The sequence below is a fragment of the Antechinus flavipes genome, chromosome 6 (genome assembly GCF_016432865.1).
Source record: "Antechinus flavipes isolate AdamAnt ecotype Samford, QLD, Australia chromosome 6, AdamAnt_v2, whole genome shotgun sequence".
NCBI lineage: Eukaryota > Metazoa > Chordata > Mammalia > Dasyuromorphia > Dasyuridae > Antechinus > Antechinus flavipes.
This window is the reverse complement of record NC_067403.1, coordinates 3,011,299-3,034,278: the sequence shown is the minus strand read 5'-3', so window position 1 is coordinate 3,034,278 and position 22,980 is coordinate 3,011,299. Positions and strand designations below refer to the sequence as shown.

General features: G+C 43.7%; 1 protein-coding gene across 5 annotated transcripts in view; it reads left to right on the top strand.

Annotated features, from left to right (window-relative positions):
• Positions 1 to 22,980, top strand: part of SLC2A9 (solute carrier family 2 member 9) — a 211,218-nt gene that overhangs the window by 106,846 nt on the left and 81,392 nt on the right. For all 5 annotated transcript variants that reach the window (XR_007948444.1, XM_051966635.1, XM_051966634.1 and 2 more), the window contains 2 exons: positions 12,874 to 12,975; positions 21,343 to 21,418. Coding sequence is in view for 4 of the 5 variants with exons in the window: in XM_051966635.1 (XP_051822595.1) it covers positions 12,874 to 12,975; positions 21,343 to 21,418 (178 nt within the window). In the remaining variant the exon portion in view is untranslated. The remainder of the gene's footprint in view (positions 1 to 12,873; positions 12,976 to 21,342; positions 21,419 to 22,980) is intronic.

Here is a 22,980-nt window from a genome sequence, read left to right as displayed (position 1 = left end):
GCCAGCAGCCCCCCGTGGGTCTTCTCCTGACGGAACGTGAGCTCCTCGGAACAGTCCTGCTTCTCTTTGTGTCTCCAGGACTTGGAACCATCCTTCTCAAGTGAGGATTCCTTTGTTGGAAAAGTGCAGTCATTCCCTCACTCATTCTTACAGGCAATAATGATGGAAATGGGAAGAATTGGCATTCGGGGTCACTTCTGCTTCAGAGAAGTTGGACTCTTATCTGGGCTTGTCTTTATGTTGCTGTTTCTGTGACTGCTTTAGGCAGACAAAGGCTCCCCCCAGGACCGACGGCTTTCCTGGGGCTCCCAAAGAGAACTACTCTGGTTTTGGGGCGCCCAGATTATGATTCTGGGAGCTTCTACCGTTCCCCATTTCATTTACTTTCACTCTAGCGGAGCCTGGGGGAGCACTCACAACACGAGGAGAGTTTAACATATAAAACATCCGAGTGAGCAAGAGGGAAGCGGAGCCATTTCCGACATTGGTTTGAGGTTTACTACACGACCAGGGCACTAGGGTAGGGAAGGACATTGCCCGTGCCCAGAGTCCGATGGCTTGGTGGTCTGTGCAGACGGATGTAAAAGGCAGAAGACATGGCGCTAAATCTGAGCACAGAATCCCAGAAAGAACGCTGGCTATGGATAAACTGTCTCCAAATCCCAGCTCTTCCGTGTTCTCAATTTATCCCTGTGGAAAATAAGTTCGCTGGGCTTGATGACCCCCAAGGAGCTCCTTGGCTCAAAACCTTTGATCTGTTTCACCCCAAATTCTTCCCCAAAGCACTTCTGTTCCTGTCATTCTCCCATCCACTAAGCTCCAGCTTCCAGAGGTTCACAGTTTCCAAGCCAACAACAGCCTCTGAGGCCGAGAGCTCTTTGTTTTTCAGAAGAGGATCCTGGGACCTAGCAAGGGGAAATTACAAGTGTGAGCCAGGTAGGAAGCTGGGACAGAGACCGGCCTAGAGTGAAGGTCGTAGGGGCGCTGGAGCCACAAAACTCTCCCATTGCTGCCTCCTCCTTCCCGTTCCCCTTGGCCCTTTGGAGCTTCTCCATCCTCTCCTGTTCCAGCACCCGGCACAGGCTTGGGCCCTCGGGGAGGCTGACTTACAGATGCCGAGCACGGCTCCGGTGTGTCCTGGTGGAAAGGGCGTCTGGGAGCTCCGGCAGCACCTCAGCCTGTACTATGGATAAACTGTCGTCAGTTTACTCCTTCCACTGATGGGCACCTACATAGTACACCGGCTCTTCGGAGGACTTCTCTGCACAACCTCCTCAGCAGCTGGCGTTCTGTCATTTCTGGATAAGAGAAATGCTCCTGGATAGGACGTCGGGCCTCTCCCTTGTGTTCACATTAACAGTGTGTTTTAGGGGATTTTTATTTCCCAATTACATTTTAATCAAGTTCTGTTGAAGCTCTCAAGAGCCTCGTGTATGAAAACTTTGGTCCGAAGCATGGTGCAGTTAAAGGAGCATGGACTTAGGAAGCTCCTGGGTGTATGAGCTCCAGGGCAATCTTAAGTTGATCCTTCCTGCCTCTCCTCGTTAGCCTTTCTGGACACAGTTGTGCTTGGAATTCTCACAAGGAACTCTCTTTCTGGGCTTCTTCAGCCGTGACCCACTGTGGCTTCCCAATAAAAATCTGTGGAATGATGATGACGATAACGATAAGAAATATGGGTGTCAAATGACTGGCAAATGTTTCCTATTGTAGAAAACAGAGAACATGTTAGGAATTTGGGAAGCTTTTTGGAGAGAGGGATTTGATCCTTCTTTACCTAGACTCTGAGTACATGTGGTATTCAAGGAGCACTAGAACTTGTGGTGTGAAGGCTTGCCAATCTTTTCAGGGCTGCTCTGCTCCCTGTGGTGTCCACTCGATGGACCCAACTCTCACTGGGGCTCCAGGAAACTTTAGCGTGGTAGCGGCCACGTCCTGATAAAGCAGGCTCAGCATAAGGGGGACCAACAGCCTCCACTGGAGACTTAGGGGATTGGCTGCTCCAAGCATGTGCGGATTTTTCCCAGCAGAAGGAGAACACTGCTCCGGTGTCCTCGAAGGCGGCCCAAGTAGTTACCGGGAAACTCTGAGGGCTCAATCAAACTCTGGAGGTGGCAGAGTCACCCTGCAAGCCGTCCCCAGCCATCCCGACATTGGTCCTGCCACTGGGCTTTGATGACTGCAGAAGAGAGGATGAGGCCGACATCTTGGTACAAATACCACTCGGCACCAGTTCACACACAAATCAAGACATCGGCCCTCTTTGAGAACAAGGGACAGACAATGGCGACAAGCCAGATTCTCTTCTATAACGATACATGATTTTTTCCTGGGATTTTCTGATTTATTGACCAGTTGGCCTGTGTCAGCTTCATCATTGGCCAGTAATAAGGTAGTACTAGTGATAATAATAGCTGGTGTTTCTGTAGCTTTCTAAGTTTTAAGAATCGTCAGAACCTGGGTTCAGACCGAAGCATTCTACAAGTGCCAGTAGGGCAGACAGCATCCTCCTCTTTACAGATGGAAAAGTCCGAAAGATCCTTTAGTCCAACCCACTGGTTTTCCAGACAAGGAAGTCTTAGAGGGGCAGTGACTTGACCAAGACCATTCAGACAGTAAAGAGCAGACCCTTTGCGCCCACCAGATCCCCTCATCTCCAGATCTAAAGTCTAGCCCCGTTTCTTGTAGTGGAAGAGAGCTAACTCTGGATCTCCGAAGGATGCATCAGCGGAGCTCCGTCGGACTCTGCCAAGTGTCAGGAGTTTCAAGGCCGGGTCTAATGAAGGACGTTTTATTTTTTTGTCGTGCAAAGGCCGGCCTGGCCAGATCCTGAGAGCCCATCACCTCACTGATTATAGGGTCATGCATTTTTAGCCACAGGAACCCTGAAATCCACATCAAAGCAGGATTCTAGTCTGGGTTATTGGGGGGAGAAGCTATACCAACCAACCACGGAATGCTGAGTTACTGAATGACGGGTGAGGAAGCTGGGAGTCAGGGAGGTTGAGTGACTCCTTCTGGTAACATGGAACCTGAGAGGCAGGCCCAGGATGGCATCTGAGGCTCCAGACTCTTTCTTTGCATTGGCCTGCTTCTTCAGTAAAATATGAAAGCAATGTCGGGTTATTATGAATGAGTTCCAGAATATGGCTGCTTTTCTCCCTGGCCCTGAGTCATCGCCACTCCCCCATCTGGCTCCTCTATGAGGAAATTCTGAGAGAGATTTATAAATAAATTCCAGTTATAAAAATAGCACAAAACGTAGACTCATGCTCTTGCTCTTTCTTTCTTACCTAATCTCCAGAGAAGAATAGTAACATTTGTGATATGGCTTAGTTTTCCTGGGAAGGATCAATATTTAAACATTATCTGCTTCTAGCGTATTGACATCTTTTTTCTTTACAACAGCACAGGAAAGCTTTACAGATCATGATAGGGAAAAGACACATTTCTAAATAGAAGTCTCCTGAAAAAATGAAGCAACTTTTCAGTTTTAGCTTTTGTCCTTTTTGTATTTTCTTTTCAAATTAAAAAACCCACAATTCTCATTTTTGCCCCAACGTCATTTTTCCCCTACAGAACCTGGCTTGCTGATATTCGCTCTTTCACTTAGTCACCAAATAACTCATAGCTGACAAGGGTAGCATCCCTCTGCTAGGGTCCTCTGGGTACCTGGTTATCTTAATGGATGCCTGGTTCAAGCCAGAACTTTCCTTCACATTTGGGTCTGCAGTCCAGGTGGAGCTGAAGCAATATTGCTTTGTGCTCATTTAAGAAAATGTTTTTATTCATTTTTGTTTTCATATAATTGACATTTCTCATCAAATTTGTCTCCTACCTCTCCAGAGAATCATCCTTAATAATGATGCATTAGTAAAAATTATATAAAATGAGTATTTAATAAAGGGGGAAAATTTAGCAAAATTAACTCATATATCCCCCTCCTAAAGGATAGGTTCTTATACCTTATCCAGAGTTCCCCCACTATCTGCGGCCCTCCACACTTTTTTATATAAGTCGTAGACTTTTTGACAGTTTGGCAAAATCTATTCAGAATAACATTTTTAAATGAATAAAATAAAACATGCAGGATTACAAAGCTTAGTGAAAATAAAATTGTCATTTTTTCCCTTCAAATTTCCAGACTTCCCAACTCTCCAAATCTATGCATGGGCACTTGGACCCTGCCTTAGACTGTTTAATGGCTACACTCTATAAAGTGTTGGATTTTTTTTCAAGGATTCATTGGCTTAGAAAGCTAGGAGGAAATCAGGGACCTCATCTGATAAAAGGGGAAATGAAGTCCGGAGGACTAAATTCTTTGTATAAGCATAGAAAATAGTAGAGCTGGGACTTGAACTCAGAAGGCAGTGCAATAGATAGAACTCCCAGTTTCAAGTCAGAAGTTCAAATCTAGTTGCATTTGTCTGGGCAAGTCATATAACTCTGTTTGCCTTGGTTTCCTCACTTGTCAAATGAACTAGATAAGGAAATGACAAACTACTCCAATATCTTTGTCAAGAAAGTCCCAAATGGGATCACAAAGAGTTGGACAGGACTGAATGAAAAGTTTTAACTCCAATTCTTTCTGTTACACCTGTCACTGCAGTAGTTTCCAAGACTGATAGTATTTTCCTTAGGAGTGACTCCTCTATTATAGAGAAACAAGTGAATGTAAAGGAAGGAGTGGACTTTAGAAATGAACTGGCTTGGATCAAAGCTAAGATTTAAATGGAGGTTTTGTGACACTAGCTTTGTGACCTTTGGCAAAGGACCTCATCTCTCCCTGCTCTAATCTATCTTCCACATAATTGCCAGAGTATTTGCTTAAGCATTCTGAATATGGGTGTGCCATATTACCCAGTAAATTTCAATATCTCTTTTGTTATCTCCAAGATAAAAAAAGAAAATCTATTATATATATATATATATGTATATATTTAACATTCTTTTCTTTTTAAATTTTCATTTCCAAATTCTTTTCTGCCTTCCCAAATTCTCTACCCACTGGGAAAGCAAACAATATATCAATTATACATGTGAAATCATGTAAAATATATTTCCAAATGAGCCATTTAAAAAATCAAGAAAAATAAAGTGAGACAATTATACTTTAGTTTGCACCCAGAGTTCATCAGTTCTCTCTCTGGAGGTAGATAGCATCTTGTTACCATGAGTCCTGTGGAACTGTCTCGGATCATTGTATTGATCCGAATATCCAAGTCTTTCACAGCTGATCAGCATTCCATTTCTCTTCCTATGTACAATGATCTCCTGGTAGCCAGACTTATTGCTTCACTTTGGGCTGATTTCGTGATGCTTGAAGACTCAATGGGACCAATGACCATCACGATGATAGCTACGCTAATGGCCTGGTCCTGTTGCGAGCCACTTCACCTACCTCATGGAGCCATAAGGGATAGTTTGGGGAGGGAATTTTCACAGGCCCAAGAGCAAAGACTGTAAAGTCCTAATGGTGTCCCTGACTTGCTGCCTAATATAGCAATCTGTAGCTGCCTTACAGAGCTAATCGATGTCACAATATCTCTGCAAGCATTTCCTCTTTGAAAACTAGTCAGTGATATTATTGAGTGCTATGTGACCATGAATTAGAAGCACGATTATATATGAAAAAAATATATTTATCTGAAAAATGTTCTCTCAGTGGTTATTACTTTTATGCCTTTATTAGTAGCTATTCCATTAGTATGGGATATAAATTTTTTATATGTTTAAAAAAACTATGTTTATAGTAATTAACCCTAAAGTATAAAAATGTGGGAAAGATTTCTGAAATTGGAAGAAAACTTTCCCAATTTTACCAAACCTGTAAACTTCATTACATTTAACATTGTAATGTAGAATTAACATAAATGTAGAATTAGAACCAAAATCAGAGTTGCCAAAAAAAGTTTTATATTCTGAAAAGAATAAGAAAGTTGGTAATCAATTGCTTTTTTAAAAAAATGATTCCTCTAACTTGAATTACTCATACCCTTTTGCATGGCCCTTTCTCTGTACATATCTCAGTTTTATCTGGTATCACACTTATTTAGATACTAATCTATCCTCTATTTTATTGAAAACTCATTGAGAGCAGAGTCTGTATTATATCTGTCTTTGTTTTCCTAGCATCCGGTTCACAACCTAGTCAGAGTAGATGTGTGCCGAATTTTTGGTGAATTTGAATTTGCTTCCAGATATTACAAGATGGCATGAGGTCTGCTTACTGTCACCCTATACCCAACAGTGATCCTAGAACCTCTGGCCTGTAAGGGATCTAAGAATACAGAACCAAAAAAACATGGGAGAACCGATAGGAATCTCAGTGATCATCGGCTATCCTTATTAAGCAGATGACAAATCTGAAGGAGTGGGGGGACAATTTTATGATGAGTTGGGATGAGAATAGGGTGAGAAGGGGGAGGGGAGGGAACAAGAAAGACCACTGCTTTCAGGTTAGAGGGCACCAGAGCCAGAGAAGGGCCTAGTCAATAGCTGGGGTCTGTCATGAAGGAGAGAAAACTTAATTACAATTAAATAAGTCTAGAGACTTGCTAGTAATTACATTTCTACTTGGAATCCATTCACACACAGCAACCCAAGACTGCGTCTAGCTGAATTAGGGCTTGTTAGGCGTAATGAGCTAATTGCTAATTAAGAGCAATTCCATTTATTGGCCCCCCGATTTTGAGAGAGGAAGCATATTCAGCCGGAATAGTGGGGAGAGGATATCTAGATGAAGAGGTAGATAATTAATTAAAATAAAAGCTTCTTCATAATTAGATTTCTACTGGAAACTTCTTTCCCAATAAATGGCAGTGGGGATGGTTATAGTTGGCCATTAGGGTTTGACTGCAATCTGAAAAGTGTCAATCGAAGACAACTGAGCAAGGCAACACAAACACTGGAAGGAAAGGCCGGAAGTTTGCTAGGAAGAATAAAACCTTATGTAGCAAGCCCAGTGATTGAGCCTTGAATATAGTGAACAGGGGTGCAAGGAAGCTGGACACTATGGAAGTTCCCATATAAAAGCTGATCATAAGAGCTATAGCAAAGGGTGGTGTGGGACAAAGGTCTTGTTTGTAGTAAGGATGGCTTGGAGAGTTTGAGGGTCGGGTGGATCTTGCGCTAATTTGTGAGAGTGTTCTGTATCAGTATTTTTCTCAGTGGCAAGGAACAGCTCTGTATGCACAATGTGAAGCTTGAGCTCTCACCTAGAAGGCAAGGTGAATATTTTTTGAAAGGAAAAGTGTTTCAGAGAGAAAACAACCAAGGACAGAAGCTGAGGAGGCAGAATGAAGTTCTGAATTATCAAGAGGGTGGAAGAAAGTGAAACAGAGAAGGAAGGGGAGAAGTCCAGAAGGCTTGGAGTTTTGTGGGCTTCTTTGTGTCTTTTTGGTCTTCATTTGCATTTTCTCCATTAAAATGGACAACTTTTAACATCTTTGCCATATCATCCTTCCCCTGGGAGGATATATACTCATCCTCCAATCTTCCAGAAAAAAGAGATACTTTAAAGATTTAATTTTATACATGAATAAATAACTATTAGTGGACACAAGTTTCAGAAAAGAAGTTAAAACCAGTAAGATCTTTTTTATTTGCATCCTCACAGCAATAGGAGTCCTCAAATATATAAACTTTTAGAGTTCACCAGCTCATGTTAGAGAAATTTGTTATGGAAGGAAATGGTTATAATATTGAAACTTTCCCTTTAAGGGTAAAGACAGACATAGTAAAGCAGGAAAAAGCTTCCTTAACTCTTTGATTCCAGGTAAGGGTCATAGTTAGCCTTTATTTTGGAATATCCAATCATTCAGCAATGTTCCACAGTGGGATTTACAGAATTTACAGACTCAGAATTAACCAGTTGGCAGACTACTTGTTTGGAAAGAAATGGTGCAATGGGGAAACTAAGTCAAGAGGCTTCTGTTATCCCATATGCAAGGTCATCATCCCCTTAACTTCTAGGAGTTCTCAGATTATACTACTTTTTTGCAGCATTCACTATTTCCTTTAAACAGTAGAATATTGTCTTCACAACAAGTCAGACAATCATACCTGAAATCAAAACTCAGAACAATAGCAAATTACAATCCTAAGAGATTTTTCCTCAGATTTCTAATCACAACTTAGGTGCTTCTATTAATATTTTTATGTATTTTTATAATAATAGTTAATGATAAATACAACATTTTTTCTTCCTCATCCTTTCTTGTTTCAATTCATGCTCTAATTGGCATCTGTAATTGAAAATTAAGATAATAGTATTCATATTCTATATTTATTCAATACAAAAATCTGGAAAAACACTGGTTACTGGAAGTCTTGAGGCTGACAGACGACTGAATCTGAATATATTACAAATTAATCCCCGAGGCCAAAATCTTTAAATCTGAGATCTATTGATGCTGTTATCTATTGCTCTAACTTCAATACATACTAATCTAGATGTACTTTCATAATTTTTAAAAACAGTGATAAATAAATCTATCAGAGAAGAACCATTATTCCCTTTTCTTCAGTTATGAGAGATCCTAGTTTCTTTTAAACCACTTCATTATTTAATATCACAACATTCTTTCAGCATCTTATTTCATAGAATTAATAAGATTCATGACCTCACTGAGAGTACTTAAAATCTGGTAAATCCCTGAAGGACTATTTGGATATTTTCAAAGTCTATGGTACTTTCCCAAACTCTTTAAGTTATTACATTATTCATTTTAAATAAATTAAGTATTAATTAATACTTAATAGTTTTGTTTTTTAATCTAAGGACCACAGTCTCTTATCAAAGGTGGGGTTCATTTTCTAATGATACAATTCTAACAGTTCCTGAGTATCTATTTTCAAATTAGCAGCATTTCTTGTGGAATGATTTCTCCAAAATCCCAATACAAGAAAAATTAGAAACTTAATAAATTTTAAGTTCAATTAATTTATGTTATAAAATTATTATGGGAAAAACTCCTCTCATCCCTTGCCTCAATCTTCACTCTAATTGGGTTCTAAGTAGATAATCGAGGTCTTGAGTGAAGCATCCAACAAATCTGGTCTCTAAGCAGCAGGTCTGGTTTCTCAGACAACGTCAAAGCTTTCCGACAGTGCCATTCCTCTTCAACCATTATCCTGTGGCCTTAAGTCCTCCTGGAGAACGTCATTTGTCTGATGGGCTCTAGGGGAACACTTCTGCTTATGGGACAGGCGTATGTCTCTCCTGACAAGCCAAGGGCAATCACGAGAGATTTCTTATTTCCAGACCAGTCGTAGCCATGGCAGCTCTGACAGGCCTGATGCTAGAGAGAGAGAGATCATTGGAAAGAGTTGTAAATACTCAGATGCCACAATTAAATACAAAGTTGACCACCTTGGAAGGAAAGGTTTTAAATTCAGTTGTCTGTAACTCCTTTCCAACAGTCTCTAAAATCCTGTAGGAGTTCCAAATTTGATTTCTCCATCTTTTCTTCCAAGTCTGATTTTCTCTGTTAGAAATCTACTTTGTCTGGACATCATGGCCTTCCACTCCTGCTTTTGCTCCATTAGTGCCCATTCCTGTGTGACCTTGACTTCTTTCAGCCTCTGATAGAGCTTCCTGAATGTCTTGGTCATCTTCTCCTCAATGAAGTCTTCCTCTTGTACTGTGTCTGCCTCATCTTTCTTACTTGTAGGTATTCCTGTATTATATGTATTTCTTTCTCAAATATTTCTTCATTTTTGACTTAGCGTTAAGGATCACTGAATCAGCTACCTGTCAACTTGAAATAAACACAAGAAACCTGATGTCTTTGCAGAACATGTCTGCAGAACCTCATAGAAAGACTCCTTGAGACTTGTCATACCTAATGTTGCATTCCCTCAGATTCATGTGGATACAAAGGATTTTCCTAGAAGGGAGTTAGGAAGAGTTGCCAGGAACTTGGAAGTCCTGGCTCAAAATTAAAAACCTTAATGGCAAAGTCTCTTATATTCCTGACTATTGCCAATTGGATATCGATTAGTCAGATTTTATTAAGCACCTACTCTGTGTCAGGCCCAAGGCTAAACTCAAAGGAGACAAAAAGAGTAAAAAAAAAAATAGATCTTGCCCTCAAGGAACTTACAATTTAATGAGAGAGAAACCACACACACACACACACACACAAATCTACAAAGCAAGGTATATACAGAATAAATAAGAAATAATTTACATAAGAAAGGCACTAGAACTAAAAGGAATTGGGGAATTTAAAGGAAGTTTGAGAGGTCAGTAATTGGAGCATAGGAAATTGGAGGTTGCAGAGTTTCCAAAGAGAAGGGAGGATTTGGGAGGTAAATACCTGTCTAAGAAAATACTGAGAATGGGATTTGAATCTCTGGACCATGACTAAAAATAGCAAGATAATTTAAGACTCCTCAAGTAAAAGGGATACAAAATGAGAAGGGAGGTGGAAAATTGTCCACAAATATTTGTTAAATTAGATACTTTAGAACAACAGGAACAACATATGACAAAGATTATCCCTAAAAACCAAGTAATTCACAATTTGTGAGAAGAAAACTAGCTTTAAGACCCATGACTTCAGATATGGATACAAAATATGGGCAAAAAACAAGCGATAGAGAGCCCAGATTCAGAAGTATTCATCTTAGCACAGTAAGACAGATTTATTTAACCCGGAGACTTCCCTGGCTCTTAGTAGAAAAATGCAGCTGTGGAAGATCGTGCCTTATTCAGAAAGGAGCCACATATATCAACGAGGTGATGATGGAGGTAGACTTGTGCACTAAGAACTAGTAAGATGAGGAATCCAGGAGCCCAACTCTCCAAGTGAAATCCTCTCCCGCGCTTTGAAGTCATTCCCCCTGCTTACCACCGGAGGTGCTCCATCTGTAAATATACTCGGGCAGCGCAAAGTCACAGATTTTGAACTAGAAGGAGCCTCCGAGGTCATTTACTTCAAAACTCTCATTTTACAGAGGAGCAAACTAAAGTCCAGAAAAGTAAAAGTCAAACCAGCATGAACAGTAACATTAAGTCAATAACTGAGCTAGGTTTGGAGCCGTATGTGCCTTGTCCCTCCGCCTAACACTCTTTTGGTGATTTCCTGGCCCAAGCACAGAGTCTGACTAGAGCGGAGAGTTTACATTAATAACCTTTGATGCTGGGATTCGTCTCGAGTTAGTGTCTGTGCTCAGATTTTAATACTGACTGAAGTGAGCCCTTTCCTCTAAGGCCTTTTGACATGATCAACTTGGATGTGACAGGAGAATGGGAAGCTTCCTTGGAGGATGATGTGACAAATGAAGGGGGTCTAAACATCCTGATTTAACCTTTTCTTAAGTGTTTGTGTTAGTATCGTGTTCCCGACTGTCACTTCTCAGGTAAACATGACAGGCTTGTCTCAGATGCATATACTTGACCAGTTCTTTTTTGCAAATATACGTCTCCCCTAGAATGACACAGTCACATGTGAATCCACTCTGTGGTATGCATTAAGGCAGGCTTTGGCAGAGGTGAGAGTTCCAGTTCAAAAGTTGATTTAAACCAGTAATTCAGGCGTAGGACCTAAGTGGTACAGATGGCAAAGTTGAACTAACACAGTGAGTCATGAGTAATGGGGAGTAAGTTTTTAACTAACTAGCCTTACATAAATCACCAGCCTCCGTGTGTCTCAGTTTCTTTATAAGTCATAGATAGTAATGTAGCCATCCTGTTTATCTCCATGGGTGACATAAAGGGTCAAATCGATAATAGGAGGGAAAGCCCTTTAGAACCTAAGTGCTTGATACCCATAAAGCTCACACATAAAGGGAATCTCTGCCCACTGGACTTTACAGATGAGACATGTGTCCCTCTCGTTTCACAAATGAGGAAACTGAGACACAGAAAAGGAATGTGCTTTGCCTCCAGTGCCACAAGTTACAGATCTGGAATTTGAATTTGGATCCTCCAGCTTGGAATTCAGGGCTCTTTCCATCGCATCATGTTGCATTTCCTGACTGTGTGACAATGTGACTTACTGTTGGTGAATCCAATCCCCATTAATAGAAAGTCTTTTCTGTGGTCCCAGACATTTCAAAAGAATAACACATTTTTCTGGGAAATAGCATGTATTTTTGAATGTTTATTCTGTGCCCAACTCTGAAGGATACACTGAGAGACAAGAATTAGTACCTGTCCTAAAAGATCTACCTGGAGAGAAAAAGGGCTACTTAGCAAAACTCCCTCTTAAACCAAAGGCTCTTTTGTCCTTAGAAGCAATGTCACTTGTCACATCGTGCCCTTTGAATCGCATATTCCCAGATCGTCCTTAAAAACTGGATGGAGGAAGTAGTCTTCAGCCTGCAGAATTCAAATGAGACATTTTTGGACAAACATGTCAATTACTAGATAAATTTTGGCATGAGGAAATTTCATTTATGACTTCAAACTTTCTCCATTCACATAAATTCAATTTCCTCAAATGAAGGATCCCTAAAATCTTAGCCCCAAATATTGTAGCTCCCCAAAGAATCAGGGAAAAGGCACTGGAGAAAAGAGGATTTTTTCCCTTCCTTCCTTCCTTCCTTCCTTCCTTCCTTCCTTCCTTCCTTCCTTCCTTCCTTCCTTCCTTCCTTCCTTCCTTCCTTCCTTCCTTCCTTCCTTTCTTCCTTCCTTCCCTCCCTCCTCCTCCTTTCCTCCCTCCCTCCCTCCTCTTCCTTCCCTCCCTCTTTCCCTCCCTTCCTTCCTTCCCTCCCTCCCTTCTTCCTTCCTTCCTTCCTCGGGGATCAGCCATGTTTGGCACAAACTGGGACCTTGGAGCTACCCGCTGTCCACAGCCTCAGCAAGGACGGCTCCCTGTGGATGGCCTCTGAAGCCCAATCCCTTTCCTTTCCCCTCTGTTTCAGGGCTTGGTCATTGAACGTCTGGGGCGCAGACCTCTTCTCATTGGCGGCTTTGGGCTCATGACGCTCTTCTTTGGGATCCTCACCGTGACTCTGACGCTGCAGGTACGGGGTGCTGTTTGGGGGTGCGCTGGTCACATGACATTCTGTGTTTGCGGGGGAGCCTGCTGAGAAGGGGAATGACAAAGCCAGGTGTACTGGTCTCCACTCGCCAGCCAGGGGCTTTCCAAAGGGCCGTGTTCTGCCCGAGTAATGGCTGGCGTCGGTCCTTCTAAGTTTTGCTAACCCACTGGCACTGGCTCTTTGAGAGAGAACACAGAGTCACCTGCAGGATGACTGATCATAGGAAAAAGACAAAGCAGAGCTGCAAACTCCCGAGAAGAAGGCCGAGTGTCGGGGACAGAGGCGCCCGCACGGGTCAGCAGGACCAGGGGCGACTTCCTTGGCCTGTCCTGCTTCCCCTCCCGTGGGCTCCTGAGCTGGGGTTCAACTTCTGGTCTGCAGGAGGAAGGGCTGTGGCTAGGAGCCAGAAGTGCGTTCCTAGTTCCGGACTCCATGATGAGCAGCAACCTGCGGGGAGGGAGGGATGCTGGGAAGGGCTCAAAAGGGGAAACCAAAGCCAAAGGGAGTAGTGATGGCAGCCGAACCTCAGTGGGAGGGGAAGGCGGAGGACCGGACTGGAGAGTGGTACAATTAAGTGGCACCTAATGCGATAAGAGCTTGAGGAGAGCTCGCTGAGGGAGAGGACTATCCCCCTCAGAGGGAGAGGACTGTCCCTCTCAGAGGCAGAGACTTTGAGTCACTGAGACAGGGCAGGTGCTGACCATGGTGCTTGTGTGGGAGATGGCGTCATTAGTTCTCTCCCCAAACTGGGGGATTGGAAGACAGGGGGGCCGAGGGTTTTAGGATGATCCTCGACATTGCCTTGTCACAGGGAACTATGAGCTGGGTAGCAAGCGAAGTCTCGTGGGAAAGGTGGTACTAAAGATAGGAGACACACACATACTTACACGCAAAGATCTTTATACAGAATTTATAGCTATATAATATACATCTACATACATAACCTACACATAATACATATTCATATACGCATGTGTGTGTGTATATATACACACATGTTTCATTGCATGCTTTTATGATACAAGTTTTATGTAATAAGTACATTTCACATATATATTATGTATTAAATATAAAGTTTGAGGTAGCAAGTTAGAATCGATAATCGAGGATGATCTCTTGGGACTTTGCATCTCTGAAGAGAATCATTTATTTGAAGAATTAGAATTTCATTTGTGGGGGTTTCAAAACCCGGTGCAGTCCTGACTGTGATTGTCTATTATGCTCAGGAGCGGCTGTTCAGGTTTTCATTTTGCCTCCAGGATATCCTAGGGAGCCAGTGAAGTTTGTGAGTAGTGGAGTGTCCTGGTCGGTTTTGTGCTTCCAACAAATCGCTTTGGCTGCCATTGCAGCTGTGAGAGACAGAGGGCAGCCTAGCGATTAGGAAACCATCTCATTAATCCAGCAAAAAGTCTTAAAATAGATTGTGGCTGTGGGAGTGAAGAAATCAGATAGAAGAGGTGTAAGCATCTCTGAAAAGGGCTGATTAGCTGTATGGGGGAAGGGAGATTCGGCGTTGAGGAGGATGTGAATGCTATAAACCTTATGGGGAAATGGTGGGACCTTCAGTGGAAAAAAGGAAAAGAAGCAATCGTGGGGCCGGGGAACAGATAACAAGTTGTTTTCAACATCCAGGGCTCTAGGAGACGTCCAGCTTGAAATGTCCGGTGGGCAAATGTCCGGTAGTTGTTGGTCCTGGAGCAAAGCTCAGGAGAGAGACTCTCCTGCCTGGCTCATACGGGGGAGTTCTCTGATGATCATAAACTCCATGGCTCTCACCGAGAAAGAGCGTGAGAGGAGAAGACTAGTATGAGGGGACAGGAGCGGTGAAGGAGTGACCAGAGACCACCAGGAACAGTCTGACAGAGAGGAGGAGAGCCAGAAGAAACGACCTCTAGGCAGAGAGGGTGGAGGTTCCAAGACAGAGCTGACCCGGAGAAAACGTGCCTTGCCCACAGTGGGTAGTTTGGATTGAAGTGATGTGAGGCTGGGGGTCCATCGAGGGCTTTCTTTGTGCCCTCGGTGCCCAGCAGAGCAGAGGGGCCACGAGAGGAGCTCACGGTTGGTGCACTGAAGCAAACTGCAGGGACGCCAGAGACCACCAGTGGGGATTTGTCGGCTGCCTCGGGAGTCAGGCTGAGCAGCGCCTGAGGGAGCATTGTCCTGACTGGGGACGTGGGCCAGGACTCCCCCCGCCCGCAAAGCTTCTCTACTGTGGCTGTCTTAGGGCTCTTGGGTGAGAAGTTTCATGAACTAGAATCCCCGGGCCTGAGTCCCCTTCCATGAATGCCTCAGAGAGGGGGGTCTTCAAGCCACCCCACGGGCATGTTGTCTCCCTGGGGATTCCAAAAGGAGACCAAGAAGGAGAAGAGATCCTGAGACTTGGCGAGAGAGCAGGTTCTCCCTTGTCCCCTTACTGAGGCCTTGTAGTGAGGAAGAAGAGACCTTAGGCAGCATTCAGGTGTTCATATAAAAGGTCTAGGCAATCATATACTTTTCTTTTTGTGTGCCTTTTACTATTTTTAATTAAATTTGTTTTTTCCAAATAGCAGGCATTTTATTCTCTCTTTCTTTCTCTTTCTCTCTCTTTTCTCTGAGATCTGAAATGCTTTTTTGTTATTAGAGAGAAAGCAAGAGTTTTCCTGAGACCATTTCTAAATTTGGGCAACATGAGCTTGATTTTCTAACTTTCCCCCACAACAAGAGGCCAAAGGCTTTCTGAACGTGGTGTTCCTCGCTGGGCAGGATGGGCTGCACTCACCATGGACGGGGGTCCTGAGCCAGCTTAAAAGAGGCACGTGCTTTGATTTCCTCAGAGTGGGACCAGCACACAGGGGAACATTGTCATTTAAACAGCAGTTTCCCAGCTTCTTTCTAGGGTGTGATGAACAAATGTCACCAGCACAGAAGACATTGGTCATGTATAAGAAAATCGTCGAGCTTCCCGACCGACCCACGGTGGACGGCAGTTTTGTCACCAGCTCCTCCTGAGTTTGTTCGTTGTCATTAATAATGGTAATTCCGTCCAACGATTTGAGAAACGTGCTAGGGACCGCTTGCGTGTGTGGCTCTGTGCTAAAGCCCGCCCCCTATTCTGCGTGATGGCGACCTGTGAGAGGCCGTGGGCCGGAGCGTCGTCCCCAGGAAGGCCGAGTTCTGCCGCTGACATGTCCTGGCTCTAGGAAAGTCACTTAACAGCTCATTTCTCCAGGGGACTTTCCAACAGGAAACTCTGTAAAGTGCTGACTGGCATTGCTAAGAAGGCATTTCCTCTCCTGGGAGTTTCCTGGACCCAGAAACCACAGGTCCGTCTCCATCCGATCACCTGAGAGCCCTGAAACCCAGATAACTATAGCACAGATGACTCCACGGTGAGTGCATAGAGAACTGTGGTAGAGGAAGGAATTTGGAAGCAGGATCCCCGAGTTCCAATCTAAACTCCAGCACTCAGCAGCAGATTGGGGTCCTGGTCAGATCACTTCCACTTTCCTGCCTCAGTCTCCCCAGCTGTACAACAGCAGTGGCTATTTCCCAGGGTGGCTGCGAGGTGAGCGCGTAAAAAACCTGCGTGCCCTAGCCAAACCGCAGTCAGCGCGATTGTGGAAGGCAGGAAAGATTTATCTGGGGAGTGAATTTAAATTTGCCTCAAAAAGGCGAGAGCATTTCCATATGGGAAAGAGAGTGGAAGCTGGGGGAGAGGGAAGGCCATTCCAGCCCGGGGCAACTGTGGGAGCAAAGTCTAGAGTCAAGAAGGAATTGGGCTTGTCTGTGGGACACTGGGCAGTGCATCATGGTCCAAGTATAGGGGCTCAGGAGGTAGCAGCACTGATAGGCCTGGAGAGGTGAGGTGGTGAGATTGTAGGAACCTGACTTAGGGCAATCACTAGCCATCGACGGCCTTCGAGTGGCGTGATCAATTTGTGCAAAAGGAACAGGGATGGAAAGCCCAGGTAGAGGATGAAACCATCTGTTGTAGGGTTTGTTGGAGCAATTGATGAGCCCTCCCCTCACCCTAGCCCCGCCAAGGAAATAAGGCAGCGAGTTTGATCTGCATATTAAAAAGAAGGAAGCTGAGGTGGAGCAGGATGAGTCATTGGTCCAGGGTCACCCTGCAGAACTGGGACCCAAAGTGGTTCTGACCCCAGATCCCTCGCTGGCCCAGTTATGGCACTGGGCTGAGAGCACGAGCTGTTCCTCCATGAGAAACGCTGCCTTGCATCCTGCTCCAGGGGTGACCCATGCTCGCTCCGCCAGCGCGGGAGCCACCCTGCTTTCTCCTTCACCACCCTAACTAAATGCCGCCTCCACGTGCCAGACTGGCAGCACAATTACTCACTTCCCTGTCTGCTGGAGCCGCCCAATTACCCAGCCAACGTTGGGCCGCAGACAGTGCAGGAGAGAGTGAAGGAGAAGAGAGAGAACGGGAAGAGCTCGGGGGCCAGCCAGAGGCAAGCCCCCCCACAAGGTCACAGCCACCCCAGTCCTTTGAACATCGCCCCAACCCCGGAGACAAGTTCAGGATGCCCGAGACCTCGCCTCCCTGATTCAATTAATTTTAAATAGTCCCCGCAGCTCCTCAGCACAGCGTAAGCACCAGCAGCTCATGGTAGTAGATGAGTTGAATGGATGGGTTGGGAATTCAAAGCTGGCCGTCCCCATTGGCTGCCCCTCCAAGCTCTCGGCAGTACCAAGTGGGCTTGCTCACGTCCACGGTGCATTCCTTGGGGCTCATATGCATCTTCAGAAATGCTCGTTCTCTGGTTTATGTCCTTGAGACCCAGAATTTTCATGGATGCTCAGAACCTAGCGCTGAGCCTCCAGCCCCTTAGATTCGCACTAAATGCTTATGGAATTAAATGGAACCAAAGGTGTTTTTGAGTCACCTGAGCATTCTACTCTTTGCTGGGCACTGTGGGGTAAAAAAGAAATACATGACAGAAGCCCCAGAGACAGAAGTCCCCAGCCGATCTTAGTAATTGGACTAAAACATTTGGAACTATGCCCAAAAAGTTATCACACTGTGCAAACCCTTTGATCCAGCAGTGCTACTTCTGGGCTTCTATCCCAAAGAGACACTAAAGAAGGGAAAGGGACCTGTATGTGCCAAAATGTTTGTGGCAGCCCTGTTTGTAGTGGCTAGAAGCTGGAAAATGAATGGATGCCCATCAATTGGAGAATGGCTGAGTAAATTGTGGTATATGAATGTTATGGAATATTATTGTTCTGTAAGGAATGACCAACAGGATGAATACAGAGAGGACTGGCGAGACTTACATGAACTGATGCTGAGTGAAATGAGCAGAACCAGAAGATCATTATACACTTCGACAACGATATTGTATGAGGATGTATTCTGACGGGAGTGGATCTCTTTGATAAGGAGACCTAACTGAGTTTCAATTGATCAAGGATGGACAGAAGCAGCTACACCCAAAGAAAGAACACTGGGAAATGAATATAAACTGCTTGCATTTTTGTTTTTCTTCCTGGGTTATTTCTACCTTCTATATCTAGGATATACTGTGGCATATTTCACCTGTCTAGGACTGCTTGCCATCTGGGGGAGGGGATGGAGGGAGAGAGGGGAAAAATTGGAACAGAAGTGAGTGCAAGGAATAATGCTGTAAAAAATTACCCTGGCATGGGTTCTGTCAATAAAAAGTTATTAAAAGTAAGTAATTGGGCTAAAATCCCTAAAAGGAAAGTCATGATTATTTCTCATTTGTTGAATGCCCCTCAGGTTCTTGATGTTTTCAGGAAAAGGCAATCATAATGTGGCAGTATCTGATGAAAAAAACTGATAATATTGCCATTTAGTGAAAGAAAATTATGAAGCAATGTGATTGTACAGTTAACAATACAGTGATGCATGAAGCAGAAATCAGCTGCTTGTTCGTAATGTGATGTGGCAGATTTATCATCTGATTATCTTAGACATAAAAGGTTATCATTAAGCGCAGTTTGATTGGAGGTCAACTTTGTTAATTTTCATTTTCCTGGGGCTATGAGCCACAAAACTGAGAAGGCAGCTTAGAATCGGCAAGAGATGAAGATCTCTTGGGCCTTTGTTTTTCTGATGCATGCAATCGATTCTTTTCAGAATGAGAACTTCAGAGGACTAAAGTCTTAGTTCATATGGGTTTCCAAGCCACTCAGAATTATTACTGTTTGCTAATAATAACAGCTTATATTTATATAGTGCTTTGCAGATAAGGAAAAAAATTGAAATGGGTCACCTTTCCAAGGTCACACTGCTATTAAGTTGGCCAGCCAAAATTCATACTGACTGTAAGTCCAGGGCTACTTTCAATTCAAGGAACTTCATAGAATTTTTGGATTGTTCAGAACTTCCGACTAAGACTCATCATTTGTGGATAAGGCGAGGAGCAACGAGGTTAAACGCTCTGTTGCCCAAAAGACTTAGGTGAGATCATGCAGTTAATCGAATACCAGCTTAGTAGGAAAAGGAAGGAGAGCTAGAGGACAACAGCTCGTGGAGAAGGTAGGACGAGAAGATGGAATATTGTAGACGAGAGGGGAGACGCTGAGAGACAGGGAGTGGGTGTTAGAGAAAGAAGGAGGATGACAGGAAGGGCACAAGAAGCCACAAAGGTAAAGGCTGGAGGTATACTGAAAATGTCCAGAAGAGCCGTGGGATGTGTGCAACAGGGAATCCATTAGAAAGGAGCAGAAGCATTCTCTTTATGCCATTGGTTCCCAGAGGAGACGGGGAAACGTCAATCTTTAATGTCCCCAATCAGCATGGTTCTGCGAAGCTGCCTCTGTTAGCAACATGTGAATAGGAGCACAGGGGATGGACGGCAGAAGTAGTCCAGGATTGAGATTTAACTTTGTGTGACAAAGAGCCGAGGGATTTGGGAAAAGAGAATGCAATCAATTAGGCTGGTTGAGACTAGTAAGTAAATGAAGGCTAGCCAGTTTGGGGGTGATAGCCTTGAGAAAGTATTGAGGGGTGGAAGTTCCAGTGAGGATGAAGAGTAGTGTTTGGCATCTAAACGCACAGAAAAATATGGAATGATAAAAGATTATCATCAGATAAAGGAATTTTGGAATTCCCTGATGTGGAAGTGGAGCATTTATGGGTGATGACCATCACTGTGTAACTGAGATAGAGTGAAGGAACTCATCAGGGAAACTGAGTAGATTGAGGAACTGGAAAATTAGGCAGTTTGAAAGAATATAAATCTCTAAGTTGAAGTCCCCTGAAATGAGGGTGGAAGTTGGTTTATAAAGGACAGACACTAAATTCATTAAGAAAGGAGGGAGAATGACCTGGGGGTAATAGGTAATGGAAATAAATTTGTATGGCACAAACTTCAAAGGAATAAAGGCTGTTGAGTGATGTTGATGGAGAGAAAGTCTGGAATGGGGAGCATCTGAAGAAACCCAATCTTGCTACATCCCCAGATCTGAATAAGCTCCTCCATTATGAGGAAAGCAGAAATGTCGTGTCCTCTCCAGGCAGAGATGAGAAATACATTCAATTCAAGATACTTATGAAGGGTTTACAATGTTTGGAGCACTGTAGTAGGCAGTGGGGGAGAAATCAAGATTATGAGATGAGCCTCATAGAGCTTAGAGTCAAATAGGGACTCAAAGATATAACCACAGGCAACTACAGTACACAGTAACACAGGGTGAATATAGCAAAGAAATGGATGACGAAATGGCGTGTGAAGTCTGAGGGAGAAAGATTGTTTCTAACCAGAGAGCTTTTTGGCAAAGATTGAGTTCCATTTTAAAGGATGATTGAGGATTCCTCAAGTAAATCGGGTGGAGGGAGGGAGATACAGGTAAAAGCTTGCACGTGGGTGTATACAGGAGGGCACATGGACTGCTCGGTTGGGTAAGTCTAATTTGGCTGAAGTATATAGTATATATTGGAAGGAATATGTGTGACTAATGGAAAGGGAGGATGGAGCCCAAAGGTAGAAGGCTTTGGCTTTGCAAAATATTACACTGAATTCAGTGAGAATTCAGAGCAAGATTTGTACCAGCAGCAAAGGGACATTTTTGAAAACGACGATTCCAAACAAGAATGTACCTAATCAAAGGAGCTCAATGAAATACTTTGAGAATTTTGGAGGGGAGACAGTCTGTACTTGAGTTAAAAAATGAAAATCTCAAATGCTACGTCCCCAAGATGGCCAACTAGCAGTTGGAGGAGTTTGTCTTCTCACTGATTTTCATGCTCTAATTTTTCCATTAAATCAGTAATTTGGCATGCCATAGACACGCCTCACCTCAAAGTCTTGCTGGGAAAAGAAGCAGGCTCATCTCTTTCATCTGATCCTGTCCTCACTGGAGACTTTTGTCAATGCTTCCTTTCAGGACAAGGCGCCCTGGATCCCCTACCTCAGCATTGTCTGCATCCTGAGCATAATCGCCTCATTCTGCAGCGGACCAGGTAAGATGCTCTTCTTCCCCCTAATAAATCTGTTATTGTTCAGCACCCAGCTCCAGCATTCGCAAAAGCATGGGGCATCCATTCGGCTCAGCGCGCATTTATCAAATATCTGGGACGTGCAAGGCACCGAATCGGGTCCTAGGGATACAGTGACAAAAACGATAAGCATTTCCTGACCTCCGGGAGTTTGTGGTCGACCAGGAGGGTACGAGGTGGAAAAATCACTAGCAAACACCCGAGAGATCGGAGAAGGCTTTGCTAAGAGATTCTGGGGTCTTTAAAATGTATTCATTTATTCATTTGCTTGCTCATGTAAGCATTTAATGTCTCTCCCTTTCCCATCATACCCTTAATTGAGCAATGTAATAAAAGAAAAAGAAAATTCTCATAACAAAGATGCATAGTCCAGTAAAACAAATTTCCACACCGGCCCTGTCCAAAATCGTGGCCCATCACTTCCCTGTCAGGAGGTCAATGAAGTGCCCCGTTTTCGGTCCTCTGCACTCACCGTTAGTCACCACATCGCTCAGAGTTCTAAAGTCTTTTAAAGTAATTTTTCTTTATGGCGCTGTTGTCATTGTATAATTGATTCCCCTTTGCATTTGTTCATAGAAGCATTTCCAGTTTCCTCAGAAACCTCACTTTGTCATTTCTCATGACACAACAATGTCCCACCGTTTCCCAATAGTGGGCAGGCCTTTAGTTTTCAATTTGGGACGACTACAAAAGAGGCTGCCACGGTGATTTTTGTACATCTCCCTTCTTTGATCTCTTTGAGCGAGAGGAGAGATCCCTGAGTCAAAGGGTGCACATGATTTAGGTACCTGGAAGCATGTCTAGATTGTTCTCCAGAGTAGCCGGACCCATTCCCAGCTCCGCCCACAGCGTCGCCAGACCTCCTCCAGCTTCTTCCCCAGAGGTCATTTGCTTCTTTTGGCGTCTTTGACACTGAGGAATGGAACCCTAGGAGTTGCCTTAGTTTGTATTGCTCTAATAATTGTTTGGAGCATTTTTCATACAGTTGTTGACAATTTAGTTTTCTTCCTTTTAAATGCACTTGCTCATATTCTCTGACCATTTGTCCATTGGGGAATGGTGTGAATTCTTATAAATTCTAGGCAGCTCTTTACATACTTTGAAAATGAGACTCTTATCAGAGAAACAGAGAGGTTTTTCCCCAGTTGCCTGTTTTCCTTCCCGTGTAAAACTACATTGTTAGTTTGGGGGAAAAGTCTTCAATTTCTCAGGAACAAAACTGTCCATTTAATCTTCTGCTACCCTTAATTAGTTGTGAACTCTCTCTTGTCCATAAGTCGAAAATGCTATTTCTTCCTTGGTCCTCTAATGTCACTTTTTATCCATTTGGGATTTATCTTGGTGATTCTGGATTCTCAAAGGCTTTTGATCTGGGAAGTAGAAGGTGTAGCAGGTCCACGGCTGGACCAGATAAAGGGCCCAAGCATCTGCCATTCCATGTTCAGGAAACTGTGGGTTGTGTCGTCATCACAAGTTTGACCAGCAGGGGACAGATTATTTTTGGACCCAGAAACTGCACATTGCAA